Source organism: Engystomops pustulosus, chromosome 2 (assembly GCF_040894005.1).
Source record: "Engystomops pustulosus chromosome 2, aEngPut4.maternal, whole genome shotgun sequence".
NCBI lineage: Eukaryota > Metazoa > Chordata > Amphibia > Anura > Leptodactylidae > Engystomops > Engystomops pustulosus.
The window spans coordinates 210117448-210131408 of NC_092412.1; the positions used below are offsets into that span (position 1 = coordinate 210117448).

At 40.5% G+C, this 13961-nt stretch overlaps 1 protein-coding gene across 2 annotated transcripts in view; it reads right to left on the minus strand.

The window, feature by feature from the left end:
- RPS6KA3 (ribosomal protein S6 kinase A3) overlaps positions 1-13961 on the minus strand; it is a 73601-nt gene that overhangs the window by 47536 nt on the left and 12104 nt on the right. For both annotated transcript variants that reach the window (XM_072137973.1, XM_072137971.1), the window contains exon 2: positions 8316-8369. In XM_072137973.1, the coding sequence (XP_071994074.1) occupies positions 8316-8342 (27 nt within the window). In that variant the 5' untranslated portion in view covers positions 8343-8369. The remainder of the gene's footprint in view (positions 1-8315; positions 8370-13961) is intronic.

A 13961-nucleotide genomic window follows, 5' to 3' on the forward strand; every position in this document is an offset into this window, starting at 1 on the left:
TAAGATTTTTTTTGTGGGTTATTTTTGGCCGTTTACCAAACCATAAAAATAGTATATTATTTGTATTCTATGGGTCACCACGATTATGAAAATACGGTACCTTTTAAATAGATTTTATTACACACAAAGGTTACACAGATCTCCAGTGCTGCAATCCAACACATTCTGCAGTTTCAAGTGGCAGAAACTGAAGACAGATTCCATTTAAAGGATGCACAGCATTGGAGAGTTGGTGGAGATTGTGAACCAAGATCATTAATACATTATAACTAATACATAAAGCCAAGTGTGCGCGTGTATGTCCGCTAAAAACTGTTGCGTTTACAATCACCACCTCTGTGCCTCAGGAAAAGTCATACTAGATTTTCAGTTGAAGTTATTATCCTGTACTTTCCAAAATACTCTTTGATACTCCAGTCACAACCAGAGCTGCAATTATCTATCTACCATTAGATCATTCTACAGCCGCCAGCTCAGGCTGTGGCTGGAGTATCAATCTGCCATTATCATTCTTAGTATAAGGCAGCTTAAGTGTGAGGTAATGTTTTCATTTGCACAGCTTACATTGTATGTGATACTCCAGCCACATCCAGAATTGCAGTCTTATCCATGTCATTATAAGGAGTTGCAGATAAAGTACTTCACATTACCTGGACAATTATTTAGTTAATCTGTGTTGCATATATGTGGTGTTAAATAAAAGATTTGATATTTCATAATAAAACACCTGTCTTTGATTTGTGATCTTCAAGTGCAATTTATTTTTTGTTAACCCATTCAATTTTTGTTATAGCCATGAGCAGTGATTAACTATCCGGGTCAATGTCTGGGGCTACAACTACATCTATTAATAGTTCTGCTTCCCTTTCTTGACATATAAAGCAAGTCTTCCTGTCTTTTACCTCATCAGCCAGATATTCCTGTCCATAAAATGGCCGTTCATGGACAGTTAGATATCACATGACCCTCCAGGTGCAGTCACACAGGCTTAGTTTTTCAGATGCCCAAACCTGGAATGGAGTAAAAGTAGTAGAAGGAGCAGCACCTTTTTAATTATTTGTCTCAACCCATTATCATCCACACCTTTTATTGGCTTCAAAATCTGCATCTGAAAAACTGAATGTGTCATCGCACCCTCCATCTGCAATCACCCTGCCAGGACCTTGATCTCTAGGTCCTGCCTGGGCAATTGAAAATAGACAGAGATCACATGACCCTCCACCTGCAGCCATTGTATGGACAGCAATGTCTGGCTGATGAGGTAAAAGACAGGAGGCTTCACTTTACATATCGAGAAAGTGGAGCAGAACTATTAATAGATGTATATCAGTAAACGCCCTAACACACACACACACACACACTACAAAAAAACATGAGGTGATTTGTCCATCCCCTATAAACTTCTTGCCCCTTTTGCACAATACAAATTATGATAATTCTGTTAAAATGCAGGACTGAACTTGTACACAACCTCATGTCATAATAAGCTATAACATTGAGAGACCAATTACTGTATACTCTGAAACCACTGTTGAATCACATGGACTCACAGTAGTGTCCATTTACAGCTCATAGCGCTGCTGCTTCTGCCTGTATCACACAGAGGAGCAGAGTTTCCATTTTATTCCATGTGTAGTGTATGGGAGACGTTATAGCAGCTAGTCTTTAACCCATAGTTAAGAAAGGGATAAAAAGGGGGAAAACACTATAATGGGCACAAATTGAAATATTCTTCCTGTACACAGAAATAGAAGCTTATCCTGAAAAAATATCCAAAGGTTGCTGTAAATAGAACCATTAAATCTGGTGTGTAGCCAGGGTCAGCCCATAAACACAGGATATAAGAATTTCCGCTCCAACAAGTTTTGCTCATCCTAAATTTCCATTTTAACAAAGATTTTTTTCAATAATCTGAAGAATATGCATTGATTTATGTTTTTACACAAAGCAGTGATGTGACCACAGATCTACAGGATTCTATCCATGAGGGATTTCCTTCACATGTAGATGGGGTTTACATCACTCTAGTACTACTACAAATGTTCAGTTTAGCTTCAGCCACCAACCTGAGCCATTGCGGTTTCCTTCATATTCCCAGAACAGATAAAAGGAAGATAAATCTCGGAGATGTACAAAGAGATGCTAATTTTAGGTTCCTTATGACTGACATGTTTGTTAATGTTTTCTCAACAATTTGACCAAACTTGTATATACATTCTGTCTGCAGTAAATATGTTCTCATAAAACAATATTTAGACCACAGAGCAAACATATCCCACACTACTGGAAACAAGTGATGGAGAAACTGAACGAGAGGCACCTGATGTGTCACAGAACAGATACAGCACAGTTGGAGATAAGCGCTCCCTGCAGGCACTGCTGAGCCACTACACAGATAGACGAGGGCGCTATCGAGTTTTAGTGGTAAAAGTGTTGCCCTGTATAACAGTGGCTCAGAGTTCAAATCCTATGAACAAAGGGGGCATTTATCAGCGCTTCCATGGCAGTTTTCTGGTTTAGTAAGCACCAAAATAATAGCTCGTCTTGGGACTACACCACCTCCACATCATGTGGCCGTAGATAGGGACGTGAAGGGGTGCCGCCAGCGACAGTGGGCAGGCACAGGGTGTTTCTGCCCGATGTCTGAACATTCGTTTGCAGGTTTTTACCCAAAACTATGCCAGGTCTAGGCCTCCCAATGTATACGCCATGACAGGGCGACGCCTTAGTCATAAACCAGCATATGCTAAACTCCCCACACAATGTGCATGTTCTCCTTCTCTGCTAATATATATTCCATCCCTAGACATGGGGGACAGCTCAGCAATGCTATATATTGTCTGGGAGAGTTTGGGGGCCACGTTCTGAAACAGACAATCATTTATGACCTTTAAATGACACTTTCATTTGCCTGCAGTTTCGTTAATGGGAACAAACTTTTTTGCAACCAGCATTGTCAACCACATTAGATTCTGGATTATTTCTTAATTTCCCTATTTTAGTTCTTCCTGGAAATCAATCACAGCAAGAACACTCCCCAAATCATCGGAAAATATTCTCTGAATTACAAAATAAAAAAAAATTGCACAATTGGTTTATTGTGGTTTAAGAATTATTACTTTAAAGGGGGTTTCCATGATAAAAATGACTGCTGACATATCCAGGGAATAGGTCCGGAATATTAGATTAGTGATTGAACAACACTCCAGAACCCCTACAGATCATGTATTTAAATAAAAAATATAAAACACTGCCATTCTCTGTGTAATGGTCAGAACTGGTAACTGCAGATCAACTGAATGGGAGTTGATCAGCAGCGGTTCAGTTCTGTCACTACACAGAGAAACGAGCCGTCTTCTTCCTATTCCATTCATTGTGTGACAGCTCATCTGTGGGAGTGCTGGGTGTGCCCGGGATTTATTTTATATATGTGTTATATGTGAACACTTTCCTGGGGGGCCACAGGTGCAAATATCCAAAAAAAAAAAAAAAAAAAGAGCCAATCACACAAAAAGAATATGTCATACCGGTCATAGTAAACAGAAGCCATGACATTAGTGTGAACAGGGCCTTATCTCATGATGTGAAGGATGAAGCGTTCCATTGATAGAAAGCATTACATCACACTTTTGTGAAAGTGACAGCGCTAATAAAATCAATGTGGAAGTGACACTACAAAGTGAAGTGATGAGGCTAAGATACTGCTTCTTTCTGTCCAATAATCATGAATCAGACAGCGGCTGCCACTTGCAGGAGCCCTGCAGTCTCCAGACAGAAGGAGATGTTAGACATGTCTAGGAGAAGCCTTCCCCCGGCCTTTTCCGTTTAGAAATTCCACCTCTCACACATTACAGAAGGCTCTGGCCCAGCGCCAGGCACTAGAAACTTCCCCAGGACGTGTGTTACCCAATACAAAACTCAGCGTCGCCAGCCACAGGTGCTCGTACAACACAATAGAAGGGAATATCAGACGCTTCCTTACAGCCAGCCAAAAGCTGACAGCTAGTAGATGAACCACATTGCACATAAAAATTATTGTTTGACACTAATCACACAATTAATGAAATTACGATCGCCCATAAAATAAGACAAAGGATGTGAGAACTGCATCCAATCACAAATACAGCCAAACACAGGGATAAGTGAAGGGATATGAGATATGTCGGAAACATACAGGGGATAGCAGGTACAGGCAGATCCTGGTAAGGGGGTTTCACAAGACTCCTGTGTCACATAATCAGACTATTCTGTTATAGATGGGCCATCTTATCCCACTGTCTACACTGCTGAGCGGCAGCATAATTGTGGTTCAGTCAGTGTGGACACATTTTCACTGATGTTGCAGAAAGATATACGTGGATGGTTCACTCTCAGCAGCCCAGCTATTTACCTGTTTTAATGGTAACATGAGTATCCCCAAAATGCAATACTAAAAACAGTCACTACCAAGCATACAATCACGAGGTCACAGTGTCCACGGGAGCGCTACTGCCATATCAAATGGTTGATCAGTGTTGGTGCAGAGTCACTCTCCCTCCAAAAAGGATACAGATGGCCATCTTAGAGAGCCCCTTTCAATAAAAAGCCACCCCCAATATAAAAAGTAGTTTAAGAAATATTCATATGCACGCCTAGCATAGCACGTTCCCAAAAAAGTCACATCTGTGCCAGAAAATGCACAATAAAAGAAGAGCAGGATATTCTTATGGCGCTTTTTGTTTATTCATGCAAATTTGTAACTTTATGGAGAAAAAGCCTCATTTATAAGCCAGGTGCGCAACCAGGCCAGTGTGACTAAAAGGTCCTACCAAAAGGCGCAAATAAGATGCAAAAAGTATAACAAAAAAAAAAAAGATAAGGGGGCAATTTATCAACGCGTTATGGTGATTAAAAATAAAATCCCAGTTGATTGCACTTGAATATGGTTTAATGCACAACAGCAGAGATGAAAGGAACTTTTTTTTCTGCTCCCACTTATCTGGTTACGAAACAAAAAAAAAAACTAATATATTTGGCTGGGTTCACATCTCGTTTTTGATATATACGCTCAGTGAAAACATACTGACAAATGAAGGAATTGTTTTTGCCTCCGTCTGACCAGTATACCACATATAGTGTAAAACAAAAAAGACAGGATGGAAAGACGTAACAAGCTCCATCTTTCCACCCTGCTCTCTGTGGCTGAGTGACGTAAACTTTCAGCAGAGGCAATAGTAGCCTATAGGCAGCGGATGCAGCGGATTGTAGGAGGAATTCTGAAGTCCTGCACAGTTATTCTTCTACTACTACTAGACGATTACTGCACAGTTATTAGAAGACTACTTCTGCTCAATAGTAAGACTAATGTGTGTTCTAGAGAATTGTTATAGGCAGTATAATAATTGATGAATTGTAAATATATTTGAATCAAGGTGAAGGATTAACAAGACGTGTAGCAAAATAATGGGAACTTCTCATTTTACAAAACGCTAGCAGTCCTTAGAGAGGAAGGGATTCTGTGCCAAGGTTAACAACAAAGTGCTTGCTCTGGATTAAATCAGAATAATTGATTTCATAATGAGAGGTGTAAAGTCCTCAACATAGAAAATCCAGCAAGATTCCAAAAACAGTGAAAATAGACGCTGAAAACTTGATGCTGTGTAGCAGTTACAACATTTTTCCTTGTAGCGGTTTAAAGCTTAACTGTAAAGTTTATATATATATAGCTGCAATAAGCTATAGAAACCTGCATTCTGGTTACCTAGAACAGTCCATAGAGTAAAACAGGATATGGAATAGAGTGTGGACCCCCACACTCTGCTAGTTTGCAGCTACTGAGCAATAGCAGCAAGCAGCTCTTTCTTGTCTGCTCTGTCCAGTGAGAGGATGAGAGGAGAATGATGGCATCTGCTGAAAAGCCCGATTCATGAATCCATCATAGCAGGTACTGTGTATAGTAGTCATATATTAGATTATCAGTCAGGTTAGACACACATATAAACCTATGCAATATTACTCTATGTGTATAGATCACTAACTCTAATACATGTTAGTATTGATGTGAGAACATAAATCTGACATTGAATTTATCTGCCAAGTTAGGGTTATGTGTTATACAGCAATAAAACAGATCCGGTGCCCTGATTGTCGGTGTTGCTAGTGGTAGAAAGGCGAGTACAGCAATATGGGAAGTGAGGGAACGCTGCTCTAGCCTCAGATTCCTCAGCCAAAGACTCAAGAGGAAACTACCTGCCCACTTCAGGAGAAGCTGATTTTATATAAAGGCTGATAAATATATCAGGATGGTTCTCAGGATAGGAAGGAGCCAGCAGCATGAAATAAGCATTGTTGAAATTGTTGTTAAAGGACATCCATCACCAGATCAAGGATTGTAAACCAAGCACACTGACATAGTGGTGTGTGCCCCTTCTGTCAGGTTATGTACTACTTTTAGCTTCTTATGCCCAAGAAAAAGCCTGAGGGGTTCCATAGGAGTTAATGGAGCCTGGAGCCCCTCAGACTCATTTGCATAATTTGTAAAGCTTTTTTTCTTAAAATCAAGGGCATAAGAAACTAAGAGAATAGCAGATCCTGCCAGAGGGGGCACACACTAGTATGTCAGTGTGTGTGTGGTTTACAATCCTTGATCTAGTGATAGTTGTCCTTTAACCTCTTAACGCTCTGCACCGTAGCTCTACGGCGCAGAGGTACAGGGAATATATGAAGGGGGCTCACGGGCTCTTCATACAAAGGTGGGGGTTGTTGCATATTGCAGCAAACCCCCACCGCTAATAACCGCTGTCGGTGCTTGCACCGATCGCGGCTATTAACCCTTTCATTGCCGCAGGCAAAGTCACCGGCGGCATTTAAAAGACGATCGGCGATCGTTTGCTATGGTAGCCTCGGGTCTTCGTTTGACCCAAGGCTATCTGGCTACTGCAGATTTGTTACAATGAGCCAGTGGCTCATTGTAATGAATGAGCTGCAAGAATGCCATATATTGCAATACAGAAGTATTGCAGTATATGGTAGGAGCGATCTGACCATCTAGGGTTAATGTACCCTAGATGGTCTAAGAAATAGTGAAGAAAAAAAAAAAAAAATTAATAAAATATTAAAAATTCAAATCACCCCCTTTCGCTAGAACTGATATAAAACATAATAAACAGTAAAAATCACAGACACATTAGGTATCGCCGCATCCCAAAATGCCCGATCAAAATATAAAAACGGTTACGGCTGGCGGTGACCTCTGAGACAGGAAATGGCGCCCAAATGTCTGAAATGCGACTTTTACATCTTTTTACATCACATAAAAATGGAATAAAAATTATCAAAATATCACACAGACCTCAAAATGGTAACAATGCAAAAGTCGGCTCATTTCGCAAAAAATGAAACCTCACACATCTCCGTGCGCCAAAGTATGAAAAAGTTATTAGCTTCAGAAGATGGCAAAAAATGTTTTTTCTTTTTTGTACACATTCGTTTAATTTTTGAAAGTGTATTAAAACACAATAAAACCTATATGAATTTGGTATCACCGCGATCGCACCGATCCAAAGAATAAAGCTGAGGTGTTATTTTGAGTGCACTGTCAAAGTCGTAAAAACTTAGCTCACAAGAACGTGACGCACATGCGTTTTATTTTTTCAATTTTTCCACATTTGGAAATTTTTTTCAGCTTCGCAGTACATGGCATGTTAAAATAAATAATATTACGGGAAAGTAAAATTTGTTATGCAGAAAACAAGCCCTAACACAGGTCTGTACACGTAAAAATGAAAAAGTTATGGATTTTTGAAGGTGGAGAGCGAGAAATGAGTGAAAAAAACCCTGCGTCCTTAAGGGGTTAAGGGCTCTCTGCAACTGTACTAAAAACTATTTTTGCCCAGGCAACTATGGAGGGACAGACCCTCCAAGAGTCTGTGCACAAAACGCATAGCTACAGTAAGAGGATGGTTAGAAGATTGTACACTTTTGCTCTCACATTTTGTAGAACATATAGTGAGAAGGGTTACATTTTGGAGGTAGAGTTTATAACAGTACAAGGCTTCCCATGTGATGCAGCACTAAGGAATCATTGGAGAAATAATACACAGAAGAGAGATGTATTCCACAATACCAAGGGAATTAAAAATATTTCATGGAGTGTCCTCAAATTAATTACAAATTGTATTAGGAAAGCCCTTCATTTATGGGAACTCCGTGCTACATGTGGCAGCATCCTTATAGTCTCAAGGTCTAGAGTGTGAGATACACAAAACAGTCACATTTTCAAGTGCAAAATTTCAGAATTTTTTATTTATTAATAGCAATAGTCAAAGAAAACTTACATTGTTCTCACTGTCTTCTTCACACATCGACTCCTCTGCAAACTGCTGTCCATTCTGTAATTAGACAAAAAGTGTTACATGTTAGTACTGGAAAATAAAACAACCACAACAAGAACAATGCAAGTATGGACAAATCTGTGATAACTCAGAATTTGCCTCTTGCTAAACTTATGGGTCATTTTTCATTTATTTGTCAGAAAGTTCAGAGGGAAATCAACTGCAAGAGGTCGTCATAACAAACAAACAAACACATAACCATAAGATTCAGATAAGAACATTATGTTTTGATTATTACCAGTAACAACTATTAATATTTAATTGGAGGTCAAATCCCTATTACATCCTACAGAATTTTTTTTTTTTTTTTTTTTTTTTACAGATATCAGAAACCACACTGCTCAAAAAAAAAAAAAAACTAAAGCACATCCTAGAATAACACATCCTCAATCTAAATGAATGAAGTACTCTCACTAAATACTTTGTTCTGTACAAAATTGCATGTGCTAACAACACCACCACCTAAACAATCATCAAGGGAAATTAAATGTATTAACTCCTTAGTGACCCAACCTGAAAAGGCTGGAGTGAGCGAGGCATTTTTAGCAAATTTTCATATGCGCCGTTTTAGGGCCAGAACTGCTACCTTAACTTTATTTGTGGTGTTTCTTTCGTGACACATAGAGCTAGTTTAAAAGGTAATAAAAGTTGAAACATTTTTTTTTCCATTTTTATATTTCAGGTTAAAAGTGGAAAAAGGCTTTTTTTGTAATGTACAGTACTTTTTTAAAATTTCCAATTAATTCCCTTTTTTGTTTCGGTTGTTTTGAGATAGATATATATCTATCAATGTCTCGGGCAAAAGGGGCAACTATGGCAATGCTTTTTGTAGTTTGGCGCTTTTGGAATGTCATTGTAATTTTATGAATACTTATTAATTTTTTTGTGTGTGTGTTTTTACCCCTGGGTGACATTTTCAATTTTTTTTCAATTTATTTTTTTCTCTTTTACAAGTTTCCCCCTGTAACTGAGGCATCTGTAAGAGTCTTAATTACAGGGGAAATTACCACCTGTGACTGGGGATTCTGATCAGAGCTTTACTGGGGCAAATTAGACCCACCAGCTCTGTTTAACCCCTTCAGACCCAGCGGTCACGTGACCGCCGAGTCTATAGAGCCGCCGGCAGCTCTCCTCCTCTATGCATCGCGCTCATCCAGCACAATGCTGTGAAGAGCGGAGGAGCGGTAACAAACCGCTTCTCCCTCTTTCCTAGTGTCTCTGGGCGCCGCTGACACCCAGAGCTTGGGTCCCAGTGCCGCGCAGAAAACTGAAGCAAGGTCTAAAGACTTGGGACTTTAGATGTCGGCGGACAGTCCCAATAGAGTTAACCGATAAAAGCCTGGATATGGAGTCACCTTCAAAATTTAAGTGGGGAAAAAAAAAAACACTACAGACTGATCCAACTTTTATGTAATATCCGTTAAAACAATACAAAATGAGGCTCAGTATTGTGCTGGACTCCACCTGCCGTTATGACCTCCTTACAACGCCCCGGCAACCCACACAAGTGGCTCAGTTAGTACAGCTCGTCCAGAATGGCACCTCAATGCCAGCTGTGGCCAGAAGGTTTGCTGTGTCTGTTTGGTAGTGTCCAGAAGCGCAGGAGACAACAACCCAGTAGCAGGAACACTACCTCTGCCTTTGTGCAAGGAGGAACAGGAGGCGCACTGCCAGAACCCTGCAAAATGACCTCCAGCAGCCAAAAATATGCATGTGCCTGTACGAACTGTTAGAATCCAACTCCATGAAGATGGAATGAGGGGCCGACGTACACAGATGAGAGTTGTGCTTACAGCCCAACACCGTGCAGGACACATGGCATATGACAGAACACTAATTCGCCACTGGCGCCGTGTGATCTTCACAGATGAAAGCAGGTTCACACTGAGCACATGTGACACTCAACTTTGTACAGAACAAATTATTCAATGAGAACATTTCATTCATTCAGAATAAGGAAGTGTTATTTAGGTGTTCCTTTTATTGTATTGAGCAGTGCATTTTAAACCAAATTTAAAAAGAAAAAAAAAAATAGTGTAGAAATTGTTATAACCAAATGTCAAACTTGAGGGCAAATAACAGACCTTTGGTTTTTCATCCCTTATTTTAGGAGAAAGGTTGAAAAAGGGAAATCATTTAATGACCAGAAAAACTGGAAGGAATGTCCACAGCAAACCACAGAAAACCAGCTGAAAACATCTGCTTTGTGCAGCTAATACTTCTCAGTGGCAAGAACTTATTAAACCCTTCAAATATTGACCCATGTCCCAAGCATTCCCAGAGCAACAAGTTATAATAATGTGTGAAATCCTTTATTTTCTGGTCCATGAGAATTTGTAGTGAAGGTTCTTACCAAACACTATGCTATAACCGCTTCTGGTTTACTAGCTGTGTCATGTAACCACACTCTCCAAGTATGGCCGTGAAAGTAAGTGTGCAGAGGCCATGAACTTGCTCACAGCCTCCATTGAGGTCTATTACACTCGAGCACAAAGTGTCTAATCACACAGTGACTGAGCTGGTCTTACTATGGAGTCGGGAGCACTTATCAGTGCTCCCTTCTCTACCCTTGCTCCAGGTTCTGGCCGTGGTGTACCATTTTTGTGGTAGTATTACTTTAAAGGAATTGGACAACGTTTATCATCTTGTGGCCAATCTCTGACCAGTAGGCAAGGGGGTGGTGACTGCCGGGCATAAAATGTAGATGGACAAACATCTGAACACACGCGGCTCTGGTACTTCAGGTTTTGGGACCTGCTTCAACTGGCCACCCCAGACAGTTGACGCCACTAACATTTTATAGGCAATTTCCCTTCCTTTCATTGGATGAAGTTGACCATAACTTCTGGTCTGGACCGAAAACAGAATTGCCGTAATTATACGGGAACAGGGAGCTATAGTGGGGTAAGTGTTTTTTTTTTCTACCCTACATACACAGGAAAATCCCTATAACTCTGAGGATAACCGCTCCCAAGTAATACACAGTGGCACCTTCCATCTACTAACAAAATGTCTAACACGTGAGAATCCACTGTTACAACTGAAACGAACAGCATTTTAAAAGACATAACTTGCTGATCTCATATTTTCAAAGACTGGTTCCGGGCCATGACTATGTTATGAAATTGAGACATACACCAAGAAGTAAACACAAAGCATCATGAACATAATCTGGACAGGTCAGGAATTTAGTGGAAAAGAAATTACTCACCAGTTCTTCCTTTAAATATTCACAGAACAACATTGTAAGAAGTTCCCTATTGTGTGAAAGCATGTGCTTCACTGCGTCTCCTCTCCATACGTGGGCATCACAAGCTAAGATTATATACAGGCAACCTAGTACGCTAACCAAAATGATGCAAGTAGAGCTCGTACAATAAGGAAGATGCATATTGATATAGTAGAGGGTAAAGGATCATCTGTTTCCATGGTAGCCATCGGGAAGAAAGAATAGTTGAAAATAGATCTGTTTCCTGGACGTTTCCCCATGGCAGCAGGAGGTATGAGATTTACCATAGCAATATGATGGCATGTGGTTACAAGGTCTGGTACTCATAAAGACACCATCAAATGGGTTGTAATGAGAGCCTAAGGATATAATGCATGCCTTATGGCAGTGGGAGATGCTTTATGTCACTGTTGTACTAATCACAATTTTGATTTTCTTTGCTATATGAATATAATATGAATGTATATAATATAGAGAACAAAGAGAGCACTCGTTGGGGTCACAGATGTGGGTCCAGGTAATAGCCACGGCACAGATTCTTCTCTTAGATAGGACAATTTTGGTCACACATATCAGATCCCAGATGAACTCGTCTCTCCCAGTCCCTCTACCCCTTAATTACAAATCTGTCCCGAGACAGAATGATGCCTTCTCGGTCAGACATAAATCTTAACTTTTATTAATTCCAAAGTAAGACATAACCTAACTGAAATCACACTAATTTCTTTAAAACTGCATGTTTGGGCTGCTGCTGTAACTATATATAAATTGAAGAATGAGTGTAAACTCAATGTGTAATTCTCATTGTTGGATCCCCGCAGTGATCCTACTTGTTAACAGCCACAAGCACACTCTAGCCCCTCTGACATGTTTCGCCCCGGAAAACCAGCGTCATCAGGGGATTGGGCTAATAAAAGGACAGATTTATAATTAAGGCGTTGATCTGCCTAGGCAGTCCTAAAAGGGCTAATCGTTTTGTAGAATCCCAGTCCCTCAAGGCACAGCCGCTGATGGGGAAGAGGCAAAAGGTCCCGATTGTTGGCCAGTCCCAAATAAGTCAGTGGCTGTGGCCCACATGTCTAGTGTACAGGCAGTCCCCGGGTTACGTACAAGATAGGGTCCATCAGTTTGTTCTTAAGTTGAATTTGTATATTTTATAATTGTAGCTCCAGACAAAAAAAATAAATACATTTTTTTGCCACAAAGACAACTGCATTTTCAATTTTTTTTTCTGCAATGGGACCAAGGATTATCAATAAGACTTCATTAGACACCTTACAGCTGATCATTGCAGCCTGGGAGTAAAGTAAAGCATCCAGAGAGCTTCCCCAGAGGTCACAGTGGGCAGAGGGGTCTGTCTTTAACTAGGGATCGTCTGTAAGTCGGGTGTCCTTAAGTAAGGGACTGCCTCTACATGGCCAGGATCGAACAAACTCTTCTGGGTAGTTCACACAATGATCAGATCCAAACTTTATGACCATTAAGACATGCTGCATTTTTTGTGGTCTATTTATTTGGGTTGTCAGGCCTTTATATTTTTTCACCATTTTGGTTGTTGGCCGTCATATTTCTCTAGCCATTTTTATTTTGAGAGAATAACCCATCGAATTGGATGGAACTGGTTGACCATCTGATACTACACAAGGCCTGGGGGCCCGACCCACCACCTCACTTTATGTAGCCCTTGAGGTCCACAACTATTAAAAACCAGATTTAGGTTTTTACATGAAAATTCTGGAACAACCAGCACCTAATCCAGGCCCAGACACAGGACCCTAGGACATAATGCCAAGCCATCCGCCAGCTAGGCTCACCTATCCTCCTGCTGGCACCATGGTAGCATTGCAATTGGCCCTTTGAAGTTAACCATAAAGCCCCATGCACATGAGCATAGTTTGGTAGGTGTGCGATCCATTGTCCCCAAATTTTGTGCTCATACTCAAGTTCATGGGGTCCACAGACCTGTGTATGACCTGATTGCATGAACTGGGCAACTATCGGTGTAGCTTTATAGTCAGTGCAGGCCCCATTGCCACCCAAGAAACAGCATTCAGTGTTAAATAAAAGATAAAACTTTCTTGGCATTGATGTCACTCCCTTGTAAGAGTGACAGTGGTGGTGGTGGTGGTGGGGGCTTTACCAATAGCATGGATGGTATAGGGAAAATATGTATTAAAAGAGACCTCAGTATGTCATATATATACCGTATATATCTTTGTGTATGCAGTGGTAGAGCAGCCCTGCCAATGTGAAACAGGTGGCATGGCACAAATATCTATGAGGAGACATTATACCATGTTTCATTAGACATCTTTTAGTCTACATTGGTGGTCTGGTCTCACACTTAAAGGCTCAGATGA